Source organism: Procambarus clarkii, chromosome 41 (genome assembly GCF_040958095.1).
Source record: "Procambarus clarkii isolate CNS0578487 chromosome 41, FALCON_Pclarkii_2.0, whole genome shotgun sequence".
NCBI lineage: Eukaryota > Metazoa > Arthropoda > Malacostraca > Decapoda > Cambaridae > Procambarus > Procambarus clarkii.
This window is the reverse complement of record NC_091190.1, coordinates 28,727,019-28,754,024: the sequence shown is the minus strand read 5'-3', so window position 1 is coordinate 28,754,024 and position 27,006 is coordinate 28,727,019. Positions and strand designations below refer to the sequence as shown.

General features: G+C 44.2%; 1 protein-coding gene and 1 pseudogene across 1 annotated transcript; both read right to left on the bottom strand.

The window, feature by feature from the left end:
• Positions 1-11,737: 11,737 nt before the first annotated feature.
• Positions 11,738-19,363, bottom strand: LOC123761170 (mannan endo-1,4-beta-mannosidase-like; annotated as a pseudogene).
• Positions 19,364-22,443: 3,080 nt separating this feature from the next.
• Positions 22,444-24,194, bottom strand: LOC123761248 (glutamate receptor ionotropic, delta-1-like). The gene has a single exon (XM_045747192.2). The coding sequence runs from the start codon at positions 24,122-24,124 to the stop codon at positions 22,511-22,513; it is 1,614 nt and encodes a 537-aa protein (XP_045603148.1). The 5' UTR covers positions 24,125-24,194; the 3' UTR covers positions 22,444-22,510.
• Between the last annotated feature and the right edge of the window lie 2,812 nt (positions 24,195-27,006).

The window sequence follows — 27,006 nt, the reverse complement described above, 5'->3', positions numbered from 1 at the left end:
GATGAAAATCGCGACCTGACGAATTAAAAGATATTTATTTATTTATTATTTATGTGCGTAAATCACGAAATTAATACATCTTCAGAAATTTCTTATTTATATATACAAGAGTTCTTACATTCTTGTAAAGCAGGCGATGAGTCACAATAACGTGGCTGAAGTATGTTTTTTTTTTTTTTTGAGATATATACAAGAGTTGTTACATTCTTGTACAGCCACTAGTACGCGTAGCGTTTCGAGCAGGTCCCTGGAATACGATCCCCTGCCGCGAAGAATTGTTTTTTCATCCAACTACACATTTTACTGTTGCGTTAAACAGAGGCTACAGTTAAGGAATTGCGCCCAGTAAATCCTCCCCAGCCAGGATACGAACCCATGACATAGCGCTCGCGGAACGTGTTGACCAGACCACACACTAGAAGTTGAAGGGACGACGACGTTTCGGTCCGTCCTGGACCATTCTCAAGTCGATTGTGATGAGCACAGGTAGGGACAGGCAATAAATAGGCAAGAGAGAGCTGAGGAGGAAAGTAAGGTGTAGCTAAGGATAGTAGTAATAATGAGAACTGCATTGAGGATTGGTCTTCCTCCAAAATAATCTTTCCTGCCTCTACTCTACACAGACGTCGTCTTGTAGAATCGGCTCTTATACACAATGTACCCAACATGAACTTGAGTCCTGGCTTTGTTGCTATGGACTCTTCCCTTTCACAGTATATACTCAAATGTTCTAATCTTTCTAACAAACGTGACTTAACATAAGCTTACCCCTTCCATTTATCTTTCTTTCTCTTTCCTTTTCTTTCTCTCCTCCCCTTTTTCTGTTCATTGTCTTCTCCTACGCTCCCTTGCTATCCTCTTCTTATTCCTATTACTATCTCCTTCTCATTCGGTGGTTATAATAGGAACTGCCTCTTATGGGCCAATAGGCCCTCTGCAGTTCTCATTATTACTACTATCCCCTACACCTTACTTTCTTTTTCATCTACATTAATGACCTTCCAAATACCTCCCAACATCTCAAACCAATTCTATTTGCTGACGACACGACCTTCATTTACTCCAGTCCTGACCCCCTTGCTCTAAATGTCACAGTTAATACTGAGCTAATTAAAGTCCATCACTGGCTAATTGTCAACAAACTCACCCTCAATATTGTCAAAACTTTCTATATTTTGTTTGGCAATAAATCCTCATAGAATAAATCTCAGGATTAACAATACCCAAATTTGTAACAAATTAGATGGCAAATTCCTTGGCGTTCTCATTGACCGCAAGCTGAATTTCCGGAGACTGGTCAAGTCGTCGACTGCAGTTTCGGATAACAACTTCATTCACTGAGAATTTTATACATTCATACCCCTTTCGTTCGTATATGCGCTGGTTTGTATTCGCTGCTGTTCTCATCTGAATAAATACATATGGCACTTGATCATATAAATCTCTAAGTTCTAGATATTAATGTTTTTCCTGCCCGAAACGCATTGCGTAATAGTGGCTTTAGGCATTGTATGTACTAGCTCTATCTATATATTGATCCATTAATGTAACATCACTTGTATGTATGTACCTTACCTGAATAAACATATTTATTTATTTAAACATATTTATTTACTTGAACTCCAAACTTTTCCAGATATTCTAAAAAAGCGAGAGTAACCCCAGTCCATAAATGTGGTGATCTCACTGATGTCAACAACTTCAGACCTATATCAATTCTGCCAAACTTGTCAAAAATATTTGAAAAACTAATCTACAAGCAGCTTTACTCTTATCTAGCGAAACACAATATACTAAGCTCTTGTCAATATGGCTTCAGACCCCCAAAAAGCACTAACGGTGCACTTATTAGTATGATTAACTTGATACATGCAGCTCTTGATAAAAATGCGTTCCCTGTTGGGATATTTGTGGACCTACGTAAGGCTTTTGACACTGTCAACCACCAAAACCTCCTTAGATTACATCATTATGGCGTCAGAGGTCACTCCCTGCAATACCTTCAGTCCTACCTTACTGACAGGCTCCAGTATGTTTCTGTGAATAATTCCATTTCTCCGACACTACCTATAAACATCGGTGTTCCACAGGGCAGCATACTTGGCCCTCTCCTCTTTCTCATCTACATTAATGACCTTGCAAATGCCTCTCAACTCCTCAAACCAATCTTATTTGCTGATGACACAACTTTCATCTTCTCCAGTCCTGATTCTCTTGCTCTAAATGCCACTGTGAATACTAAACTAAATAAAGAACATCTTTGGCTAACTGCTAACAACCTCACCCTTAACATTGACAAAACTTTCTATATTTTGTTTGGTAATAAATCCTCAAATGAAATTATTTTAAGAATAAACAATATACAAATCAGTAATAAAGTTGATGTTAAATTCCTTGGTGTCCTCATCGATAACAAGCTGAATTTCCAGGGACACATTCTAAATATAGCAAAAAAAGTTTCTAAAACTGTTGGCGTTCTTTCTAAGAACAGATATTATATTCCTCGCCCTGCCTTGGTGATGCTCTATTACTCTCTTATCTATCCTTATCTCAACTATGGTATTTGTGCTTTGGGTTCTACTACCCAAAATCATTTACGCCCTCTAATTACCCAACACAAAGCTGCTATTAGAACAATATCTAACTCTGGCCCCAGACAGCACTCGGTACCCTTACCCAAATCTCTGAATATGTTAGATATTAAGTCACTGCACATCCTCTCTTGTGTACTCTATATATTTAAAACTCTGAATTGTAATGTCAATCCTGACCTTCAACGCTTCCTAGAAGGTTGTAACAGAACTCATGTGCACCACACCAGAAACAAATGGCCACTGCTTATTTGAAATAAGCGGGGGAATTCTGGGCAGGAGTAAAACATTTACGTAGCGGTCCGTGAGAGCTGCGCGCGCAGTGGGGGGGGGGGGGACGCATATTTAAGCGACAAACCAATCAGCATCGTTCATCACCATTTGGTCACCACTTGGTCCGGGAGACATCTCCCGTCACGCAGGGTGCAGTTGCGCCTCCACAGATCTCCAGTATCATCTTTTGATACTGGTAATGGCTCGAAAGGGCCACCACTTACGGGCTATTCATGCCCGTGCCACCTTTTCGATGGTTTAATCGTCATCATGGACACATTCATGGGAGACATCTCCCGTCACGCAGTCTCTCTTCAACCACCCTCACTTGCCTGTTTTTCTGCTTGCAGACCTCAATGCACAACATTCTACATTCCACCACAATACCACAAATCAGCATGGCAGACAGCTTCACCAAATATACACCCAAAAACATCTATTCTTTCTTGGCCCTGATTTCCCCACTTGATTCACACATACAGGTTCTGGCAGGCCTGATCTCATATTCACCAACAGACATGGCAGCAACTTGCAACACTTCATTTCACCAGGGCCCATTACGGGCTCTGATCATATTCCCTTAATTCTCACAGTCTCCACAAATCCTATTCTCATCCCCAGCACTCCTCAATTCTCATACCATAGGGCAAACTGGGACATGTTCAAACAACACATTGATGACACTGATCTCACTTATGAATACAATGACAAACATCACACTGACATCGACACACAAGCACGCAACATACAAGACACCATCATTCATGCAGCAAACATCTCCACTCCTAAAACAACACACAAACCACATTTCACTTTCACCCCCTCCATTCGCTCTAAACGTCTCTTAGCTTGCTATCACACTAGATTCTTACAAAACATACATCGTCATGGACAAATACTATGGGACCTAACAGCATTAAAAAAACATATCCTTAACAGCCTAGATGAAGATCACACAAAACATTGGAAACACCTCATAGAACAAGCAGAACAACACAGAAAACTGACACCTCAAGAATTCTGGAAACGAATCAAACGATTACAAGGATCAACTCACACACCGTTTAAATACCTTCTACATAATAACAACAAAATCACTGATCCCGAAGCAGTTCTCAACATTTTTAAACACCACTGGGAACAAATCTTTCACCCACATCCTCCTGAACCATTTGCACCCCCCAACATTGAAATAGTCGAAGACTGGATACACCAAAATAGACACGCAACTACACCAGACGACCTCATCCACCTTGAAAATCTCAATTCAAACACTGAACTACAGACTCCCCTAACTCTAGCTGATGTCAAGACAGCTCTCATGGGCACTCGTCGTAGAGCCCCTGGTGCGTCTGGCATTGGACATATCCTTCTTAGACAACTCCCTGCTTCTATCATTACTGCTATCACTAACCTATTCAACGCCTCCCTTGCCTCTGGATACTTTCCAGTCAACTTTAAGTCTGCCACAGCCGTTCTTATTCCAAAACCTAGGAAACCCCACACTGACCCAAAGAACTACAGACCCATCAGCCTTTTAGAGACACTTGGCAAAGTCTTTGAAAGGCTGATCAACCAGAGACTTAGAACCCACCTTGAACACAATGACTTACTCACTAACAAACAGTTTGGATTTCGGCCTCACCGGTCCACTCACGACGCCTTAAACATCATGACTAACTACCTCAGTATCAATCAGCACCAAAGACTTAAGACTGCACTCATCACTAAGGACGTTGAGAAGGCCTTTGACACTGTTTGGCATGACGGCCTAAAATTCAAACTATGCAACAACTTTAATCTTCCTCTTATCACCACCAAACTTCTTTCTAACTACTTAGACAATAGGACAATGAGAATTAAGTTCCTCCGACAACACTCTGACTACTTCAACTTACATGCCGGAGTTCCCCAAGGTTCTGTTCTTGCCCCAACACTCTACATCCTATACATCAACGACATTCCTGACCCTGTTCATCACACTTCATTAACCATATGTTATGCCGATGATGTCTCTCACCTTGTCACCAGCAACACCATTGATACACTAACAAACAGAGCACAAACAGAACTTGATGTTGTCACTGAGTGGGAGTATAAATGGTGTATAAAAACCAACTCCAGCAAATCTAAAATCACCTACTTTTTCTGTAAAAGAACTATTCGCCCAATTCCTCTCAAACTCTATTCATACACTCAAAATCCTACTTATATTTCTGTACCTCCTTCCACCACAGTCCTTGGACTCACATTTGATCGACAACTACTCTTTCACACAAACATTACACAGAAACATGCAATAGCTCTTCTAGCCATGAAGAATCTATACAGACTTAGATTTGCAAAACCTGACACAAAAATGCACCTTTTCAAAGCACTTATTAGACCTCTCCTAACATACGCTCCACTAGCTCTTTCTCTATCTGCACCTACTAACAAAATAAAGCTTCAAAGAATACAGAATAGAGCACTAAGATGGGTACTCAACACCAGATTGCAAGAGTTTATTACCAGTCAAAGTCTCCATGAAAGTACGAACATTCCTGCCCTAAATGTCTACTGGAAAACTTTATCAGACAGACAAATTGATTGACTACTCACTTATCATGAACAACACATTGATTTTCTCCTACACACTTTCAGACGACCACGACACACTCATGACCTCTTCTCTACCATCCATGATCCTCCTCCTAACTCTGTATTTCGTTAAACTTTAGCTCTGAACACCCAGCATCCACCATCATTACATATTCAGCTCTCAACAACCAGCACAAACCATCCGTAAAAGTTCAGTCCTGACGCTCTTGAGCCAATCACTGTGATGTTGTGAGTTTGTGATGTCCCGATGTTGTCACTGAAAACACCCGACTGAGTCCCTGCCTCGAATGCCGCAACCAAACGACACCCAGCTGGGTTTAGCCCGGGCACTTTTTTTCCTACAAATCTTCTTCCTCTCACCCCCTCATCTTCTTCTGTCCCCACTTCAAGGCTCGCCTCAAGGGCATCTTTTCCTGTATTTTCAGATTCAGTCTCCCCCTCAGTTACGCTCCAGCCCTGGCTCGCTTCGCTCGAAACATCCGCCCTCCTCCCTTGACTGCAGAACTACTATGCCCATTAGATTAAGGACCTGCCCGAAACGCTGCGCGTACTAGTGGCTTTACAAGACTGTAATTACCATATTATGTATCCTCACATTCTCAATGTACATTCTTGTATATGCATAAATAAATAAATAAATTAGAGCTCCTCACGCTTTCTTTTATGCACACTTTTCTACTATGCACAAATTTGGGGGGGAGGGGTGCTGCGCCGGATCCCCAAGTCTAGGGCTGCCCGCAGCTACTTACCATATGTCAAGTGCACACTTGTAGTGCAAGTTGGGGGTTGCAGACTTTACGTGTAACCTAGGCACTAGCATATCATTACCCCTGGAAATTCTCATCTATCTTTTCTATGCCTTCTGTGCATACAGAATATATTTTATATACATACTGTATTGGCTGTACCACTCATTTTATAACTCTGGTGTTGTCTTTAATTATAGCATTAAGCTGATTGTGAGTACTGCAACATTGCTTTGGCTAACTGGCACTAGGCACTGTTAATATTGTGCTACGACTTATTTCTTTAGTAACATTGCTTTGGCTAACTGCCACTAGGCTCTGTTAATATTGTGCTACGACTTATTTCTTTAGTTGCATCTTTGCAGTACTGACATTCTACTCAATCATGTTATACGACATCATTTATATTGTGGTACAGCAGTTGATCTTTATACATTAATTAATAAATAAGGTCCCCCTATTCTGGCTTGTGTTTTTCTCCCCGATCAGAAATACCTATTTGATATTCCAAGAGTTAGACTTAACCAAACTAGGATCGCTCTACAAATCAAGGGACCCAGAATGTGGAATGACCTTCCCAATTCACAAATGTTCCTGTTTTTCTTTATTGCCCTTGCGGCGACTGGACTTCAGCTTTTGTTCAGAAACCAGTTGTATTGCAAGGTTACCAGGGACGCCTCACGGCACAGTAAGGGGATTAAAATATATAAAGCCAAGTTGTCCCTCACTGCCCTTTGATTCAGACGCTGGTGCCAGCCTTCTACGTCATTGTTGGTCCTCAACAGTCGTCTGAATGCACACCAGTTCCCCAATTCCCACACACTGTTGCACAGCCACGTATTTTTTATGTAATGAGTTAATTGTGTTGTTAAGGGTGAACTGCTAGCCGACTTTTCTAATTCAGCAAACGCCTTACAATTATGTGGTACACACGTACCACATAAGTACGAATGTGTTACACACACACACACACACACACACACACACACACACACACACACACACACACACACACACACACACACACACACACACACACACACACACACACACACACACACCTTGTCAAGCACAAGACGAAGCTTGAAAAAGTTTAGTGGTATGCCAATAGGCTAGTCCCAGAACTAAGAGGCATGAGTTACGAGGAAAGGCTGCGAGAAATGCACCTCACGACACTGGAAGACAGAAGAGTAAGGGGAGACATGATCACAACCTACAAAATTCTCAGAGCAATTGATAGGGTGCATACAGATAAACTGTTTAACACGGGTGGTAGACGAACAAGGGGACACAGGTGGAAATTTAGTACCCAAATGAGCCACTGGGACGTTAGAAAGAACTTTTTCAGTGTCAGAGTAATTAACAGATAGAATGCATTAGGCAGTGATGTGGTGGAGGCTGACTCCATACACGGTTTCAAATGCAGATATGATAGAGCCCAGTAGGCTCAGGAATCTGTACAACAGTTGATTGACAGTTGAGAGGTGGGACCAAAGAGCCAGAGCTCAACCCCCGCAAGCACAACTAGGTGAGTACACACACGCACACACACACACACGTACACACACACACACACACGTACACACAGGCAAACATAGTGCTATCCACATAAGTGGATAGCGCGCAGGTCTCGTAATTCTGTGGCGCGGGTTCGATTCCCGCACGAGGCAGAAACAAATGGGCAAGGTTTCTTTCACCCTGAATGCCCCTGTTACCTAGCAGTAAATAGGTACCTGGGAGCTAGTCAGCTGTCACGTGCTGCTTCCTGGTGTGTGTGTGTGTGTGGTGTGGAAAAAAAGTAGTTAGTAAACAGTTGATTGACAGTTGAGAGGCGGGCCGAGAAAGCAAAGCTCAACCCCCGCAAACACAACTAGGTGAATACTAGGTGAATACATACACACACACTAATGCTCCTATTCACCTTGCAGTAAATAGGAACCTGGAAGTTAGAAAGCTGCTACAGGCTGCATCCTGGGGCTGTGTGTGTGTGTTAGATAAAAATATATGTTGTTTAGATATGACGGAGGAAAAGAGGCCGAGAGTCGGTACATTAGACAACCGACGCTTAGAAATGCGGGGTCCAAGAGCTAACAGCTAAATCCTGCAAATAATAAATCAACATATTTAATACACACACATACATGTTTTACATGAATTTGGCTGAGGGCGACCATCTGTGGTGGCCTCGACGGGGCAGGAAGTCGGCGGTTGATCAAAGGCCTCCCACATCCTCCAGATACCTGAGGATTTTTCCGGCTTAATTTTAAACGGAAGTAATGTCTTGGCATTTACGGCTTCAGCGGGTGGGTGGGCCCGTGGGGTTTATTATACTATTAGCGAAAAACAATCGCCTGTTCTCTATTTTATATTGCTACTTGTAGAGCTAAAAGCTGTTGCCCTTGTGTGCGTTGCACAAGAGGATTAATATCTTTCAATATTTCCAGTATTTTTAAAGGTATCGATTAAATACCGAAGATACTGTTATTGGACATCACTTAATTGACAATGTCTCAACAACGCAGGTTGAAGATGTGTGTGGCTCCTGCTATTGCAATGATGCTCATTTGCTTTTCAATGATGCGCCTTAGTTGCCCCCCTCTCTAACTTACCGTTCTAAATACCCCTTCTCCATCTCTCGCAAACATTCCCCTTCATACATCTCCCCCCCTTTCCTCCAGTCCCCCTCTCTGTCCCCCTGTCCATCTTTGTCCCCCTGTCCCTCTCTTTGTCCCCCTGCCCACATTTTCTGTCCTCTGTCCTCCCTCCCTTTCCCCCTGTCCCCCGGTCCCACTCTCTGTCCCCCTTTCCATCTCTCTGTCCCATTGTCTCTCTCTCTGTCCCTCTCTCTGTCCCCCCTTTCCATCTCTCTGTTCCCCTGTCCCTCTATGTCCCATTGTCCCTCTCTCTGTCCCCCCTGTCTCTCTCTGTCCCCCTGTTCCTCTCTGTCCTCCTGTTCCTCTCTCTGTCCCCCTGTCACTCTCTGTCCCCCTGTCACTCTCTGTCCCCCCTGTCACTCTCTGTCCCCTGTTCCTCTATGTCCATCTCTGTCCCCCGGTCCCTCTCTCTGTTCCCTTGTCCCTCTCTCTGTCCCCTGTCCCCCTCTGTCCCTCTCTTTGTTCCCTTGTCCCCTCTTTCTGTCCCACTCCCTGTTCCCCTGTCCTTCTCTCTGTCCCTCCAGTCCCTCTCTGTTCCCCTGTCCGTCTCTCTGTCCCCCTGTCCCTCTCTGTCCCCCTGTCTGCTCTTTCTGTTCCCCTGTCCCTGTCTCTGTCCCCCTGTCCCTCTCTCTGTCCCCCCTTTCTGTCCCCTGTCCCTCTTTCTGTCCCCCTGTCCCTCTCTCTGACCCGGTCCCAGTCCCTCTGTTCCTGTCCCTCTGTCTCTGTCCCTGTCCCTCTCTCTGTCACCTTGCCCACTCTTTCTGTCCTCTGTCCCCCCTCCCTTTCCCCCTGTCCCCCGGTCCCACTCTCTGTCCCCCTTTCCATCTTTCTGTTCCCCTGTCCCTCTCTGTCCCATTGTCCCTCTCTCTGTCCCCCCCTTTCCATCTCTCTGTCACATTGTCCCTCTCTCTGTCCCCCTGTCCCTCTCTCTGTCCCTCTGTCTCTCTCTCTGTCCCCCTGTTCCTCTCTGTCCTCCTGTTCCTCTCTCTGTCCCCTTGTCACTCTCTGTCCCCCTGTCACTCTCTGTCTCCACTGTCACTCTCTGTCCCCTTGTCCCTCTATGTCCCCCTGTCCATCTCTGTCCCCCGGTCCCTTTCTCTGTTCCTCTGTCTCTATCTCTGTCCTCATGTCCTTCTCTCTGTCTCCTGTACCTTTCTGTTCCCCTGTCCCTATCTCTGTCCCCATGTCCCTCTCTCTGTCCCCTGTCCCTCTCTTTGTTCCCTTGTCCCCTCTTTCTGTCCCACTCCCTGTTCCCCTGTCCTTCTCTCCCTCTCTGTTCCCCCTGTCCGTCTCTCTGTCCCCCTGTCCCTCTCTCTGTCCCCCTGTCCTTTCTTTCTGTTCCCCTGTCCCTATCTCTGTCCTCCTGTCCCTCTCTCTGTCCCCCTTTCTGTCCCCCTGTCCGTCCTTTCTGTCCCCTGTCCCTCTTTCTGTCCCCTTGTCCCCCTCTCTGACCCGGTCCCTGTCCCTCTGTTCCTGTCCCTCTGCCCCTGTTCTTCTCTGTCTCTGTCCCTGTCCCTCTCTCTGTCCCCCTGCCCACTCTTTCTGTCCTCTGTCCCCCTCCCTTTCCCCCTGTCCCCCAGTTCCACTCTCTGTCCCCCTTTCCATCTCTCTGTCCCCCTGTCCCTCTCTGTCCCATTGTCCCTCTCTCTGTCCCCCCTTTCCCTCTCTCTGTTTCCCTGTCCCTCTCTGTCCCATTGTCCCTCTCTCTGTTCCCCCTGTCTCTCTCTCTCTGTCCCCCTGTTCCTCTCTGTCCCCCTGTCACTCTCTGTCCCCCTGTCACTCTCTGTCCCCCTGTCCCTCTATGTCCCCCTGTCCATCTCTGTCCCCCTGTCCCTCTCTCTGTTCCCCTGTCCCTATCTCTGTCCTCATGTCCTTCTCTCTGTCTCCTGTACCTCTCTGTCCCCCTGTTCCTGGGAGAGGTACAATAAACTTATTTGAATCGTTATTTTATGCATGATATGAAGAAATCTGGTTGTATAAGAGAACCCCCCATATCCGTCTTTCAACGCACCTCTCCATGGGGATGTTATTACCAGCCCAGCCGGCGCCATGAGAATCCATGTTGGTTGTGTCGTAGCACGGGTCGCTGTTGGTCTCCACCTGTAAGACTTCAGACATCAGTGAAGCAACACGCAAATAAAATCGACTTTTCAGTGTAAAAGGGAAAATACAAGATCTAGAGATGACAAAAGTCTCTGTATTATACAAACTCTTAATAAGACTGCAGTGCTCGGGTCACTACAGTAGCCTAATGCCAGACCAATCCTTCCTCTAGAGTTACAACAACGGACAGAAAAGTGTATGCTAAAACGCTCGAACTGAACCTAACCAATCGACCACGCATAGAAAACGTGAATGTTTGTTAGCTGCTATTATGTAATAAATGTAATGTAATAAAGCATTACAATAAATATAATGTAATAAACCATGTAATATCAAAATGTCAAAATGCGGTATATTATGGGAGAGGACGAGTTGGTCCATTATAGCCCACAGGATGGTTATGGGGTCCAAGTACCACCCATACGATGGGTATGGGGTCCAAGTACAACACGGGATAGTTATGGGGTCCAAGTACCGCCCACGGGATAGTTATGGGGTCCAAGTACCGCCCACGGGATAGTTATGGGGTCCAAGTACCGCCCACGGGATGAGTATGGGGTCCGTTACCGACAACGGGATGAGTAGGGGCTGAGAAATAAATAAACAAAATTGAAACATGTAAATTCACTATAGTAATTTTTTTTACCAGTCTTAAATAAAGTTAGTCGATCAAAACGCAATAGGAAACAACTATAGGCCAATTATATCCCATGGATAGTAGTGCCAGGGTTGGATTTATTTTTATTTTTTTAGATACAACGTGGGTCTTCAGCCTATATAGCAAGCTAGCCAATGTGGTCTTGTGTAGTAAGTCTGTTACATCTCAAGAAGACACTGTCTTTCTTCGTCTCCTGGATAAGACTTAATACCACTAATATCTGGTCGACATGATACCGCTCTGAACGAGCAAACTCCTGCCAATGCCACCCATCTTCAATAATCCCTCCGGCTCGTTCATGGCCTCGTATGACCCGAGAGCGGGGTGCCCCTTGATCTTCTCCATCAGAGGCTGTAAATGAAAAATATAGTAGACATTGGTATTCTAAGACTTAGATGAATTTACCACGAAATTATAACTTTACCAGTGAATGCATTAACAGATAGTCACAATGAGCACACTTATGTATGGTTTCTCTAAAAGAAATCCAAATTATTACTCACAGTGAGACAGTTCTCTATGTATGAGTCAAGCTTGGCGTCGTCATATATATCATATCGATGGTTTTCTGGTTCCTGAGGATGGCGCCGTTCCACATGCAAAAGTCCACCAGCACGTTGTTCTCCAGTGCAGCGTCCAGCAGCGAGAGAACATTGTTCTCGAAGTCACCAGTCCTGTCGCAGGCGGTGACGAAGCCGTTGTCGTCATAGTTCGGGGTGTTGTCACCCTCCACATGCACCCATATACCTGCCACCAGTTTACCAACAAAATTAGGCTAAATTGCTTTGCAATATACAGGATAAAGTATTCATATTTTAACTTAGACAAACTTAAGAATATTGACGTCACATAAAACAAACTTCAAGATAAATTAAAAATGTTATGGCTGAATTTTTATTTTAAATGATTTATGAGTTCATTTATTTTTAATTAATGTGCATACCGAATACTGGGATTCGAATCTTCATAATGGTTCACATGAACACTCTGTATATCAAAGTAAAAAATAAAGGCAGAACCAACATTAGTTTTACGGGGAAAACTATCATCCAGTCTCACAAACGTAAACAATTGTAAGTTTTCCTTAATCAACAATGTAAAAGGAAATTCATTGTCGCTGCATACCGTAGTCCATCCTACTGAAGTTACAATTGATTACATTTTTTATGTAACTGATTTTTAAACCAATAACATGTAAAAATTTTGTCTGGGTGATACTGGTAATGGAGTTGCTTGGTGACCACAGGCCTGGTCGGACGTTCCTGAGGTCTCTCCGCTCCTGGCTAGTGTTTACGTTGGGTGATTGCTGGTTTGCCCAGCTGGTGGTGGTTTGCCACTGACAGGGTGACGTTTGACTTAGCCATGGGGACTTCTCGCCCTCCAGTGAAGAGGACATTGTCGGCTGGTCTGGCATTTACGGTGCCGGTGGACCATCTGTTGGTTGGTGTCGCCCTGGTGGACGTGCTTCAGGTGCAGCTGTCGGACCTGGTGGGCGTCCAGCTGCTTCAGGGCAACCGTGCTGTGGTCAAGTTCCGCCTCCAGGCTGCCTTTCAGGCGTTTCTCGAGCGGTGTGAGGCGCGTGTTTACCCTCTCCCTGATACTGCTGGTTCTGTTAAGGTAGTGAATCTTAGTGTCACCTTGGCGTCTGTGGTGGTGCATGGTGCCCCCTTCGAATTTCAGGACGACTTCTTGACCTCCTGTTTTGAACGATTTGTGACAGTGTTAAGTGTTCGTTAGAACAAGGTCGTTGCCGGGCACTGTGTTGGTATGCTTGACGACTCCCGCACCCTGACGATATCGCTGAAGTGTAGTGTACCGTCGTCGATGTCCGTGTTGGGTTACACACACCACTGCCTGTACCGGGGTCAACCGCGCACCTGTTATCAGTGTTGTCACGAGGGTCATCTGGCTGCAGCGTGCGACGTGGGAGCAACTGGTAGGATGCATGTTTTTCGTGCGGAGGATTTTCCGCCCCTGTTGCGTTCGGACGGTTTTGAGGACGGAGTGGGTGCTGTGCCTGAGGCGCCTGATTGCCTGTCTGCTGCTCCACCTGTTGAGGCGAGTTCTACGGCCCGTGCGACACGCCTAGTGACTGCTGTGGCCCCTGGGGTTGTTGAGCCGGTGTGTGTGGGTGTTGAGCCGTCGCTTGAGCTGCGTGTAGTGCAGAATGTCCCGGTGGAGGTTTGTCCCGCCCCCGCCTGTGGATGTGATACCGGCTCCCGGGGACGCAGGTTCTGCTGTATTGGAGGGGGTGCTTCGGCAGGAGGAGGTGCCTGCCGTGCCTGTGTGTGTTGGCGACTGTAGTTCTGCTCTTTCCGTCCCTTTGCAGAAGCATGCGCGTCGGTGCTCTGAGGCTGTTTCCCTGGATGATGTAGACAGTGTGGGTGATGTGGACTCTTCGGACGGTGCTGGTGTGACCTGTGTGGATGTGAAGATGGTGGCTGTGCCTGCTGTGGGGCCTGCTGGGAGTGGTGTGGTGCGGCCTGTCCCGAAACGTTCTCGGCGGGCTCGGAGTGTGTCTCCCCTTTGAGGTGTGCCTTGGGAGGAGGTAGGGGAGTATGGTGCTCAGCTGGCGTCCCCCGCCATGGATGATGGTGCTGTGAGGGGCTCCGGAGTTGCTACCTCTTCCCCCCCCCCCCCCCCTCCCTCCTGAGTCACCTGCTGTTAGATCTCTGCAGTGGGGTGGTTGCCCCTGATGCTCAGGACCTCGTCGTGGTGTTGCGGAAAGATGTGCGCCGGGGGGGCCTCGGCTCCTGTACCTTGTGGTGGGGTCGATGCCGCCCCTACATCCCCTGCGGCTTCCCCTCCTTCATTGTCCCGGTCTGGGGGAAGCCTAGTCCCGGCTGCTGGGGTCGTGCCCTGTGAGGGTCCGGTGTTGGGCCCTTATCGGGATGCCCGGGTGCTTTCGATCCCGTGGTGCTCGTTCACTGTCTGGGTGTCGCGGGTGAAGGAGTTTGTTTATAGGGTGCCGGATAAGATGTCTCAGCCGAGGGCACCGCCTGATGGCCGGCTGCCCGATGACACGTAGGTGATTTGGGAAGTGTACTGCTTGCGCTTTCCGATATACAAGTTCCCGGAGAAATATTAGTTAACGTCTTGCACGCTATGTATGATTTATATATGTTCTGCCATGTTGCCTGAAATTATTATCGCTTTCCATTTGAGACTGCTTCATGAGATTCGAGCTGAATTCATAGCACCACACAACATAATAAAATGTTGTGAGAACCCGTGACCTACTCGTTAGATTCGCTCCAGCGATTTACGAAGGTCGACGGCCTAGTGCAAGGGATTTCAAACTTCTGAGGTCTTGGCGTTTGCTCGTGCCTAGTCATTTTTTCTATGATCTCCAGAATGGGGAATGAGCTGTTTACTACACTTAGCGTGTTAGCTAAGCAGGTCCTTCCTCAGGAGTCACATCTAGACTTTCAGTTTAAAGTTGACGGATCCAATGCTAGAATATTATGATGAAAAATCTTACAAGTGAGAATAGAATGATGGTGGTTAAAGCAGGTATTCTTGAGTTCATACGCATATATGCAGTTAGGGGCAGGTTAAACATTAAAAGTAATAAAGAAGATAAGAGATATAAATATATGTTTTGATTCATGTGTCAATAAATTTGCTGGTTGAAGTTGCTGCCCTTGGGTCCTTGTCAACATCCGGCAACTGCTCGATATTTGCTTCTGAAGCGTTGTATTAAGTACTAAATGTGCGAATAGTTTGTACAAAACTTAAATGTTCATCAGACACACGACAAACCACGAGGAGTCTCCTATCATGGTAGAACATGGAACAAGAACTCACGGATGGAGTTGCCACCGGCGCTGCCAATCTCCTGCACCCAGGTCTCCAGAGTACCGTCGTAGACGCCGTTGCCAAAGTCGTTGCCGTAGTTGTTCCAGGCGATGTTGACACCGTTCAGATACACCTTCTCGTCTCCATAGATAAGATCCCTGCCAGACACCTGGCAACAGAAAGTCGGAAAATTGACATCTGTTACCACCTCTGGTTGTGTTTGTAGCTTCCAAGAAGAGGGGGGTATGTGACCTCAGCTTCCAAGAAGAGAGTATGTGGCATGTTTCTTACGCCTTGATTTCGTTTGCTTGTTGTGGGTGGTGGCAGGCATGGTTGGCAAGGATAGGAGATAACACCAATGCTCTACGTCTTGGTTTATGACAGAAACACAGGATAATCGTCAACCACAGGTCCTCACTCTAAGTCTGCTCTGCTTGAACTGCTGAGGTGTGACCTCAATAGCCTGAAGCCTGTGACGTCAGAGGCCTTGCAACACTGACTGCTGGCCACTTGTCCAACCACATTTTACAGGCTGACAAGCACCTGGGGAGGGGGAGGCCTTGCGAGGCTCCCACATGTATAAACTCTCTCCTCCTACCACCCCTTTATATTATTGTAACTGTTTTATTATACATATATATTATATATATGCATATGTATATATATTTTATATATATATATATATATATATATATATATATATATATATATTATATATATATATATATATATATATATATATATATATATATATATATATATATATATATATATATGAGGAGGAACAACATGACGGCAGTGCCAACTGTGGTCTATATGATATTTCAACTGGGCCAGGAGCCCTGTTATATACCCCGAGTTCACCCCCTCCCCCCCAGCACCATCTCCCGTGGCACCCAGCCAGCACCATCTCCCGTGGCACCCAGCCAGCACCATCTCCCGTGGCACCCAGCCAGCACCATCTCCCGTGGCACCCAGCCAGCACCATCTCCCGTGGCACCCAGCCAGCACCATCTCCCGTGGCACCTACCCAGCACCATCTCCCGTGGCACCCAGCCAGCACCATCTCCCGTGGCACCCAGCCAGCACCATCTCCCGTGGCACCCAGCCAGCACCATCTCCCGTGGCACTCAGCCAGCACCATCTCCCGTGGCACCCAGCCAGCACCATCTCCCGTGGCACCCAGCCAGCACCATCTCCCGTGGCACCCAGCCAGCACCATCTCCCGTGGCACTCAGCCAGCACCATCTCCCGTGGCACCCAGCCAGCACCATCTCCCGTGGCACCCAGCCAGCACCATCTCCCGTGGCACCCAGCCAGCACCATCTCCCGTGGCACCCTGCCAGCACCATCTCCCATGGCACCCACCCAGCACCATCTCCCGTGGCACCCAGCCAGCACCATCTCCCGTGGCACCCAGCCAACACCAACCTCGTGGCACCCAGCCAGCACCATCTCCCGTGGCACCCAGCCAGCACCAACCTCGTGGCACAAGAGAGACAACAACGGCACCGTGGGAGATGGCACCCTTTTCAATTTTAATCCCTTCTTTTCCTCCCGAAGAGGCAAAGTAGAGATCAGGCCAAGCTTCTTCTAGAGGTAAAGCTCAACGTTTAAGCCATACTGATGCTCTGTCCACAGAGCATTTTTGTTTTGTTTTTAATAACAGATTTAGGTACATCTGCATTTGTGCAGCTGCTCTAGACTATATGAGGGGGGGGGAGTACAGTGTGCATTCTCTCTCTGATGGTACACTGATGGTTCCCAACACTGCCCCACGGGTGCAGCTGGAAGCGCAGTTGTCCTGACAATGGGCGATGGCTTATATTTTGAGTGGGTAGTCCGTATAAACAACTGGGCCTCTACCCTTCAGACAGAACTATTTGCCTTGCTTCTTGCACTGAAATGTGTACAAGTCTCCAAACTTGATACAAATTTTCCAAACAAACAAAATTATTCGCACCCCCGAATAATGTGGAAACGAATAATAATAATTAAATCTAAACTTTCACTCCGTGATGGAGTGCGAAAAAATACGTGAATTCAGAGACAACCCTATGACAAATGTTCAAGAGATGTGTAAATATTTCATTCAAAATGAAATGCTGCCTGAAAACTTAGCCAAATATCACCAGTTTGCTAACTGTAGGTAGTAACTGAGTGATCGTAACCAATCCACCGCTGCCCACTGGATGGGGGGCGGTGTGCAGGACAAACATATATATTGTGTGAGGTTGTGGTTTTTATATTCAGATTTTCAGGTAAACTCAAATATTCACAATATATTTGACAGTACGATTTAATACTAAGTGGAAATAAGTACAATTCCTGACTGATATGAATAGTACATAATTGCACTAATTTGTGCTGTTACATTTACCTCGCCATTTTTGGAGGACGGACTGAAATTATGAACTAACTCTCGACATTTAGAAACTGTATTACTTAATTTAGAAACTATACTAATGGTCGGTCTCGAGCCCATTGTTGATGTGACGATGTGCATTGAATTTTGTAGCTAGCTCATCAAGATTGTAACTAGCTTAGCTAAATGAATTGTGGGGTTCAGTCCCTGAGCCCATTATGTTCCTCTGTAACCCTTTCCAACAGCCTGGTCGACGACCGGGCCGTGGGGACGCTAAGCCCCAGAAGCACCTCAAGGTAATGGTCCACAAGAAGGGTATGGGGTGCATAATAAATGAACTAAACTGAACCTGTACATTCTTCTGTACAGGCATATAATATATTTTATTTATTTTGAGGAGCAAGTTATTGTATGTGGATAAACCCTTATGGTGAAATCACTGTGGTCTCACATTATGTCTTGAAGATTTGCGAAAATGACGGCAAGGATCACTACACAGGAGGTACAAGGATGACGTCACCGTTGCCAATAGGAAGAGGCTGGGCTGTGACGTGATTGAAGGTGGGGGCCCGTGATTGGCTAAGAGTGTGTGGCTGAGAAGGGTGGCTGGTGCGTTTCAGCGTTCGTCAACTTTTGCAGCTGAAATTCTACTTGCAATGGATGGAAAGCGTCCTGTGAACTGTGACAAGACAGGGCAAGAAACGGCAGGAAAGTGACGACGGACATAACCACCGTCGTGTACCAGAGGGCGACGTGTACAGGGTCAAGGAGCCGAACAGCTGATGTTTATAGCTGGGGAAAGTCGAAGCAACCCACAGGAGGTCCTCGTCTATAGAGGAATTTGGAAGGTGTGTCAGTGAGACGGACACCTGTGATTAACGCTCACACGTCAAGTCAGGAAAGTAGTCACTGAAGACAGCCAAGTGTATGAGAAGATCATCTAGGGAGGGGGCGGCCCCCAGTGTGTCGCAGCAGACGACACATAAACACGCCCGACGCCCCGAACCATGCAAGGTAAGAGCCTTTTAGAGTTATTTCAACTCAGTGCTCTTAAAGCGGTGACCCCAAGTGATACCTATTGACTTTATGAAGTGACATGTGCTAGATAGATAAGACAAATATAATGACTCTAGAGCGTCATCGCCAGAAAGAAAGATGAGTTGTTTACATATCGTAGTTGACTTTGCAGGCATATTCGTGATGTATATATTTTACGAGAGCTTGTTCTAACAGCAGAGAAAGTGTTTATATATGAATTACGATATTTGACCTTGTTCAGGTGATAAGTTTCAGGTGGAGAGTTGAAGAGTAAATTTAAGATGTCATCCTCATTTGGTCCCATTGTATTTTCGTTTATTAAATGTCATAGTTCTTTTAGAATAAAATATTTTCCCTCTTGTCTCTGCGGACGTGCTAACCCTTGAGAGAAAATAAGTATTCCTGGCTAGTTCCCTTAATAAACTGAGAGTTGGAGGAGAGTCAAGTGAGAGTATATAACTAGGAGAGGGCTTCCCTTGGGCTCACCAGTGGATGTGGCACATGCCAACAGATTCTGCCTTATGTGGACTTCCCATATTCAACGTTGGTCTTACTCATAAGACGTGAAGCATTGTCAGGTGACTTCGTGAGGTATTGTAGGGATGTCAGTAGGAGGCCTGCGGTAGTAGATGACTGTACATTTTACCTCTTGGTCAATACATACAACTGTAGTAGAACTGGTATTAATTATATACTATTGAAATATAAATTGTAGAAAAATATTTTTTGAAGAATGCATCGTTACAGTCAGCAATTGTTTATATTTCATGTATTTGGCTCACCTTACCTAGGTCACCCCCTAGGGTAGCGACTGACCTTCTCCAGAATTCAACCCACAACAGTTGACTAATTTCCGGGTACATATTTACCGCTAAACAGAGGCATCAGATGAAAAAAAACGTGGTTAGACGTCAAGCTTGTCCTGCTCGGGAAACTAACCCGAGACCAATCGACTGTGAGCCGAGTGAGCTAATCACTGCACTGCAGATCACCATTTTCTCAAGCAATGTAGAAAAATGTCGACCAAATTATAAAACTTTTCCCCTACTTTAGATGTCATCAAGTGTAGATTCCTTGGTTTCTTCATGCTGGTAACAATGGAATGGTCACAGGTTAGTTCCCAGGCAGGACAACACGTTTGGACACGTTTCTTTACAACTAATGCCTTTGTTTATGTAACAATAAATAGGACAGAAGTTGTTGGGGACGTTTCCTATCATATAATACCCTTTAATTCAACGTGTCGGGGGACAGGCAGCAGAATGTATTCATACCCGTTAGGCTTATATCAAGGTCCCACCCCCCCCCCCTCCAGGTCGAATTACTGACCCCGCCCAGGAGGCAACCCCACAACAAGCTGACCAACTCCCTGAGTATCTACTTATTGCTAGGTGGACAGGGGCATTAGGTGATAGGAAATGCGCCCAACCATCTCTGTCCTGCCCGGGATTCTGGAGTGTGAGTCGAGAACGAACCCAACTGTACTAGCGGGACCCTTGTTCACCCAGCAGTAAATCCAGGAGTTGTGGTTTCATCTTGGGGAAGTTTAGTAGTTCGTCCTTGGAGGAAATCTCTATATAAGCCCAACATGTATATGTACACTGCCTGTTCGTCCTGCGACACAATTGTTATTAAATTCGGAATTATTAAATTAAACTAGGAGTTATTAAATTAAATCTGTGCAAACACTCCATGCAAATAAAAGGGCCCAAATCTTTGGAACTCATTCCCTAATGAATTAAAAAAAATTCCAACCTATGCCCTATTCAGAAGTAAAACCAAAAAGTATCTAATTTTAACCTCATAGTTTCCTACCTTCTGCTTCAAACTCCCACTGTATCTTGTACTACCCACTTCCCCAAAAAATTTTTTTATAAAAAAAAATAAAAAGTTTTTTATAAAAGATTTTGGGGTTAACTTCTAAAAAAATATTTATCCTGATGTAACAAACTAGGCTGGTTGTAAGAATTATCCAGAGTGGTTTATCGACAAAAGAGAATGGGAAGCTGGGCCCGCGTGGTGACCCGGGACCTGACCCCTAGGGAATTCGCGGTGAAAATAATCGACGCCTTGTTCATAGCTTCGTATAATGAACCATTCTATAGTATTCAGTAATTTAGAGAAATTAGCCTTTATTCATTTTGTATTAAAATTGTATTGTATAATATTACTGGGTACAATATCAAGAGTATTCTAATTATTGAGTTAAGTCACCATCAGTGACGTCACGAATCAGATCTAAGTTGTAAGGCGCGAGTGACCGGCGGTCATAGGTCATCAGAGTTGACATGTCCACTATTTCTCAAAGTTCAATTAAATATTTTGGGGAACGGGAACAGCTCTGCCGTTAGATGCTTGTGTAATTTAACTTCAGTAAAATAATTCAACCAGTCTGGATCAATTAAGTACAACAGAGGTTAATTGTTATAACTTAAACCTGGCTAAGTAACTTGGTAAGCGATGCGGAACAATACAATGCTCTAGTCTGGGGAAGACCAGACGAGGAGAGATCAGTGTGGACGCCAGATCAACTGGGAGAGGTCAACCATCTTACCTCTCTCCCAAGACCAGCCCCCAACATCTAGAGCTGGTCGCCCAAGGTAGAGTTGCTTTATGAGTCCTTATAGGGATAGTCAATTCATTGCCGTTCAGGTCAAGTAGGGAGTGTTAAAGTGACAGGGAGTGAACATATTTAGATTTTGTTTTAGTTTTCTTTTAATAAATTAATTAGTTAATATTTTGCATTTTTATTATTTCCATGTATTTGTTATATGTACAGTATGTGAACTTGTCCTGGTCACGTGGTCCACATGAGGCAGAGTTGGATTGGGCGCCGATTCTAACATCGAGTCGGAATTCATCATTCCCGTGTAATTAATTCCACACTCTAAGTTTCCAAGGTCATCTGTTACTAGTGGGGATCAAGCCCCAAGGTTGATTTATTAGCATGATCGATCCAGACCTCGATCATTGCTCAGTGTTACTGGTCTGGTGGTGGCGGCGGAGGCGACTCTAGGGTTTTGCTCAAAGCCTAGGTCACGTCATACGGGTTGTAGAATCCTAAGTCGGTCAATCGTCTTAGGACCACGTGGCGTGGAGTCGGCTTTAGTAAAAGTTTTGGAGTCCCTTGTAGAGAACAAAAAGTAAGAATACGGGTAGAGGGGGGGAAAGAAGGATAGATAAGTTCGAGAACACCCTCCCCGTGTTACACTGAGAATGTGTTACGTTATTTTATTTTTGTTATATGTTTGATGCTACATATACTTTGAAAACAAACAAAAGATTTATCAAATCTAATTTATCCAAAGGTAATACATGGTAATTTTTCATGAGCATTGGTGTACAAATGTATGCTTTTCTGCTTTAGCCACAAATAATTGCTGTAAGTAGCTACAAAACTGCTACCAAGACGCATATATATATATATATATATATATATATATATATATATATATATATATATATATATATATATATATATATATATATATATATATATATATATATATATATATATATATATATATATATATATATATATATATATATATATATATATATAGGCACATAATTATTTACCTTCAGCGGGAACTCTCGGTTGTGAACTACTTATTATAGACACATAGAATACGCAAATGTTGATAAATTTGTCTAACACTTTAAGAACTACCACATTCAAGGAATTACCTGATAAGATTGTTAGCTGTCGAGAAAGTGTTCCGGTGTGTTCGTGTGGTGCCGATTATTTCTAGCACCAAAAGTAATGCCGAGGCAAGGCATCCAATGCCCAGCACATGGAACACGCCTTGGAGGTGGGTCAAGTTAAGGGGCCTGGTACGTGAGTCCTCCTGATCAGTGGGTCGCCTGCTGGCGTATTGGGCCCTGAAGTATGCCACAACTTCCTTCTGCCACTTGTATATCATTCCAGACTCAAACAACTGCAAGATGAGGCCGTCGAAATAAGACTTTAAAGGGGAGTTCTTCTGGAAGCCGAGGCCGATGCTGTAAGTAAGAAGGCACTCGGACACAACGCGAATAAAGGTGTGACTACCATACGTGAAGCGTGAGCCAATCTCCAGCTCTAAATATTGCTTGTTTTCGATCAGGGAAAATTTCCCATCTTTGACAGCATCAAAGAGAGAGTGAAGGTCTACATTAGTTACTAAATTGTCAGCAAAGCCACGAATAATTGGGTCTGTGGACTCAGAAAACTGTGTCTGCCAGAAGGCGTGACTGCCAATCTGCAGGCTGCTTTTTGATAGTTGATCTAATGTGTCGATTGGTGTTGACATTGGAGTGAAGGATAAAAAAGCCACCAAATTGGCAGAGTAAGCTGTAGCGACGATGAGACCAAACAGCCACACAAACCCCATGTACACGCGCATCGGTGCGTTCAATGGTACAATTTTAAGGGAGTGCATTGTTAAGGCGCCCAGGATGTAAAGGTAATCATAAGACAGACTTCGGAAGTCTGCTGACTCTGGACTGTGGCTGAGAGTGGCCACAAGATACAGGAGGCCACCGCCCACTCCCAGAGCCACGACCACAGAGCTCCACGTGTCCCAAGTGAATGGCATCACAGGAGACTTCCAACTGGACAGTGGCTTGGGGGCGGGAGCCACGAAGCAGCCGCGGTCGAAGTTATAAGGAGTTGAGTAATCAAGCTGTTTCCACCTGTATAATTCTATGAACAGATTACATGTGCCAATGTCTGCCAACTCATAGAACACCTTCCCAACCAGGCCGACCCAAGTGCCGTTCGGAAGCTCAAATCCCCACATCTCATCAGGGCTAATTTCAATATATTCGATTGAAAAGTTTCTAGCCCTTGCAAGTGTTTTCACAATCTGTACGTCAACTCCCAGGCGGCCGACGACGCTCTGGTGGTCGTCACGGACGTAGACAACGCTCGGAGGATGATCAAACGTGGCCACACGTAAGACAGCTCCTTGCATATCAACCAGCTTCTCCGGGAAGAGAGTCCCGCCTCTTTGGAATTTTCCGTCCCTCCAGGTGTCAAGAAAGGTTAGTTTTGTCGAGGTGGAATACAGCTGGTGGGTCCATGCCACCAGATGATTCTCTCGTTGCTGTAAGATCAGTAATTTCTCAGTTTTCCTCAAGTTGTAAAGTTTTGCTACATTTGAGGGATTGAGAGTGGCGTTTCCAGAGCGGAAGAGAAGAAGTATGTAGTAGGCGTGGTAGTTCCAGAGGGCGTGGGGGGACTGATGGTTGGCGGTGGACACGTGATAATGGCTGACATCAGCATGATGGATGAACGTGTCTCCCTCCATCAGCATGAAGATATAAACATCACAGGGAGATGGTCTCCAGGTCTCCTCCCTCAACAGCACCTCCTCCTTCAGTGTGTATATCTGCGAAATGGGATAACTTGTTAAAATAATTATCTTGCATCATAACATATTCCTGGAAAAGAAGTTCTTAACCCTTAGAGGATGGTTAACGTCACATGAACGTCACAAAGTGAATACAGTCAGTATAGCACTATTTCGTTAAATCAATAAAACACTTGATCTGTTTTATTCAAGTTTGTTTTTGACGTATTTGAACGCATACAACCTAATACAACGTGATGCCTCATACAACGTGTTTGTTTAGTAAAAAGTGGCCTTCGTATGACGAAATATGACAGCAGTAGCTTATAACAGGCCTCAGGTGCTACAACATTAAAATGGTGTTTGAACTAAATAATTACTGTACTATTTTATCAATGGATATTAGGAGTCAACCAATTATCAGTGTAATTTTGATTAACTTTAATTGCAGATTTGTGTGGTTATTATTGATAATTATATATTAATATCAGTTAAGATACCCTCAAGGAGTAGTTAAATCTTATGTAGGGAACAATGGTTTTCTTCTGGTCCCAACTTTTGTGACAAATTTCACAACAAAACCCCCCCAAAATTCGTTCTTGGATGGTAAGTGTTATTTACTAATTGCTTATTCCCAAGACAGGAACAGGCGAAGCCTTGATAATAATCCCAACATGGATAATAGCCCAAACTTGGATAACAACATAAATCAAGATAACAGCCTAAGTCTGGATAATAGCCCAAGGCATGATAACATCCCAAGCCAGAATAGCAGGACGATGGGACAAAAGAAAGGGGGTAGCTAGAACGAGGGGAGGTTAGTCAAGGCCACTTCTTTAAAAGGTCAGATGTAACACACACAAGCTCATCATCACAATTAATTTAATGTAACACATACAAGGGAAAACAGCGTCAAGCTCAACAAGCCACACTGTAGGAGAAAAAACAGGAGATATAAATTGCCATCCACATCCGTGGAAATAAACATTCCATTCACCTGGACTGTATGGGTCTCGAACCGTTTACCCCAACTTTCCACGGTTCGAGAACCTTAAAAGGGAAACTTTCCTTTTTAAGACTACTCATAGCCGAGTTGGTAGTGCTACGGCCTCATTCGCGTGGGATCCACGGTTCGAGTCCCATACCCTATGAGAGAATTGAACTCAGGCTAACCAAGTGGCCAACCAGTGTGGGGGTTGACCTGTGAGATTTATATTTGATTTATATTAATTTATATAGAATTTGTATTTTACATTATTTTATATTTTTCGATAGCAAATTGTATGACGAAGTGGACTGTATTTCTAAGAATTCTCACAAATCACTTTCCTTACGCATTATAGGGGGTTTATGGCTCATATATGTAGTCAATCAAATTTATTGATTAGCAGACATTCACTACAGTATTAAACTACATATATTAGTAATTAAAATTGGGAGGCCTTATCTTTTAGTAGATAGGCTTGGTCCTCCAGTTATGAACAAGGATGATCACACCAAATAATCCTCGTGGTTGAGGCTGGCATCAACACCGTGTACTGGTGTACCAAGTAACTAGTGCTTCCTCTTCAATTGTTCCTGTCAAAGGGCACTTGTAATAATAGCAGTAATCATATATATATATATATATATATATATATATATATATATATATATATATATATATATATATATATATATATATATATATATATATATATATATATATATATATATATATATATATATATATATATATTAGCTATATCAGAGGAAATATAAATAATTTAAATAAAAGGATGAGAATATTGCTCACCATGGGTTGGTCGCTGCCTCGTGTCCTAACCGGAAAATAATCCTATCTACAGGGAAATTTCCACTGTAGCTACTATGATTAATTTATTTATACAACCCAGCAGCAATATTATCTGCCTATTGTAAATTTTATGTTAGTAAATGGTGTCGGGTTTTCCGACAGCCAATACACTAAGCAATACACCATAGCAGATCATTAAAAAAAGCTGTGAGATGGGCGGCTATTATATGATTACAGCTCCCAATGACGCCAGCTAATGGTAGCAGATTAGACATACGTTCTCCCAATTCAATCATATTTGCTAGGGAAAACTCGAGCCCATATATACCACACACTTGCATAAACTACAAGTTATATTTAACACAGAAACTCTTCCCCTATGAGAGAATTGAAATTGGTGGCCATTTAGTTAGTCCGACAGTGCTTGGTGGTCAACTTAGCCACAGATATTTCATCGAATCACCTCATTTGTTGGGGACCATTCAAGCTTGTTCTCATTTGTGTTGCTCACGTGGCCAAAACAAATGAAGTGATTCAATGAGGTATCTGTGCCCATGTTAACCACCGAGAGCTGTCGGGTGTTGGAGAAATAGTCCACAACTGCCAACATTTTTGTACAGTCAGTTGTAGTCTGGCACCTAAAGTACTTGATACGCCAAGGTGCATTCTGCTCCTGGCTGTCTAGGTTCGAATCCTTCTGGGATGTGTAGTTATATATATATATATATGGGATATATATATGTTATATATATATATATATATATATATATATATATATATATATATATATATATATATATATATATATATATATATATATATATATATATATATATATATATATATATATATATATATATATATATATATATATATATATATATATATATATATATATTGTTACGGTGCCCTCTCCTATTTCTTTCGTTTGCCTGCTTAAAGAGTCATATCAGCTCTCCCTACTGATTCTCTGAGGTTCAGGGAGTCTAATGATATATGTGGTGACCAGACCGGCTGCCAGTTAAGGGAAGGAAGTTATATTATAAGTTGT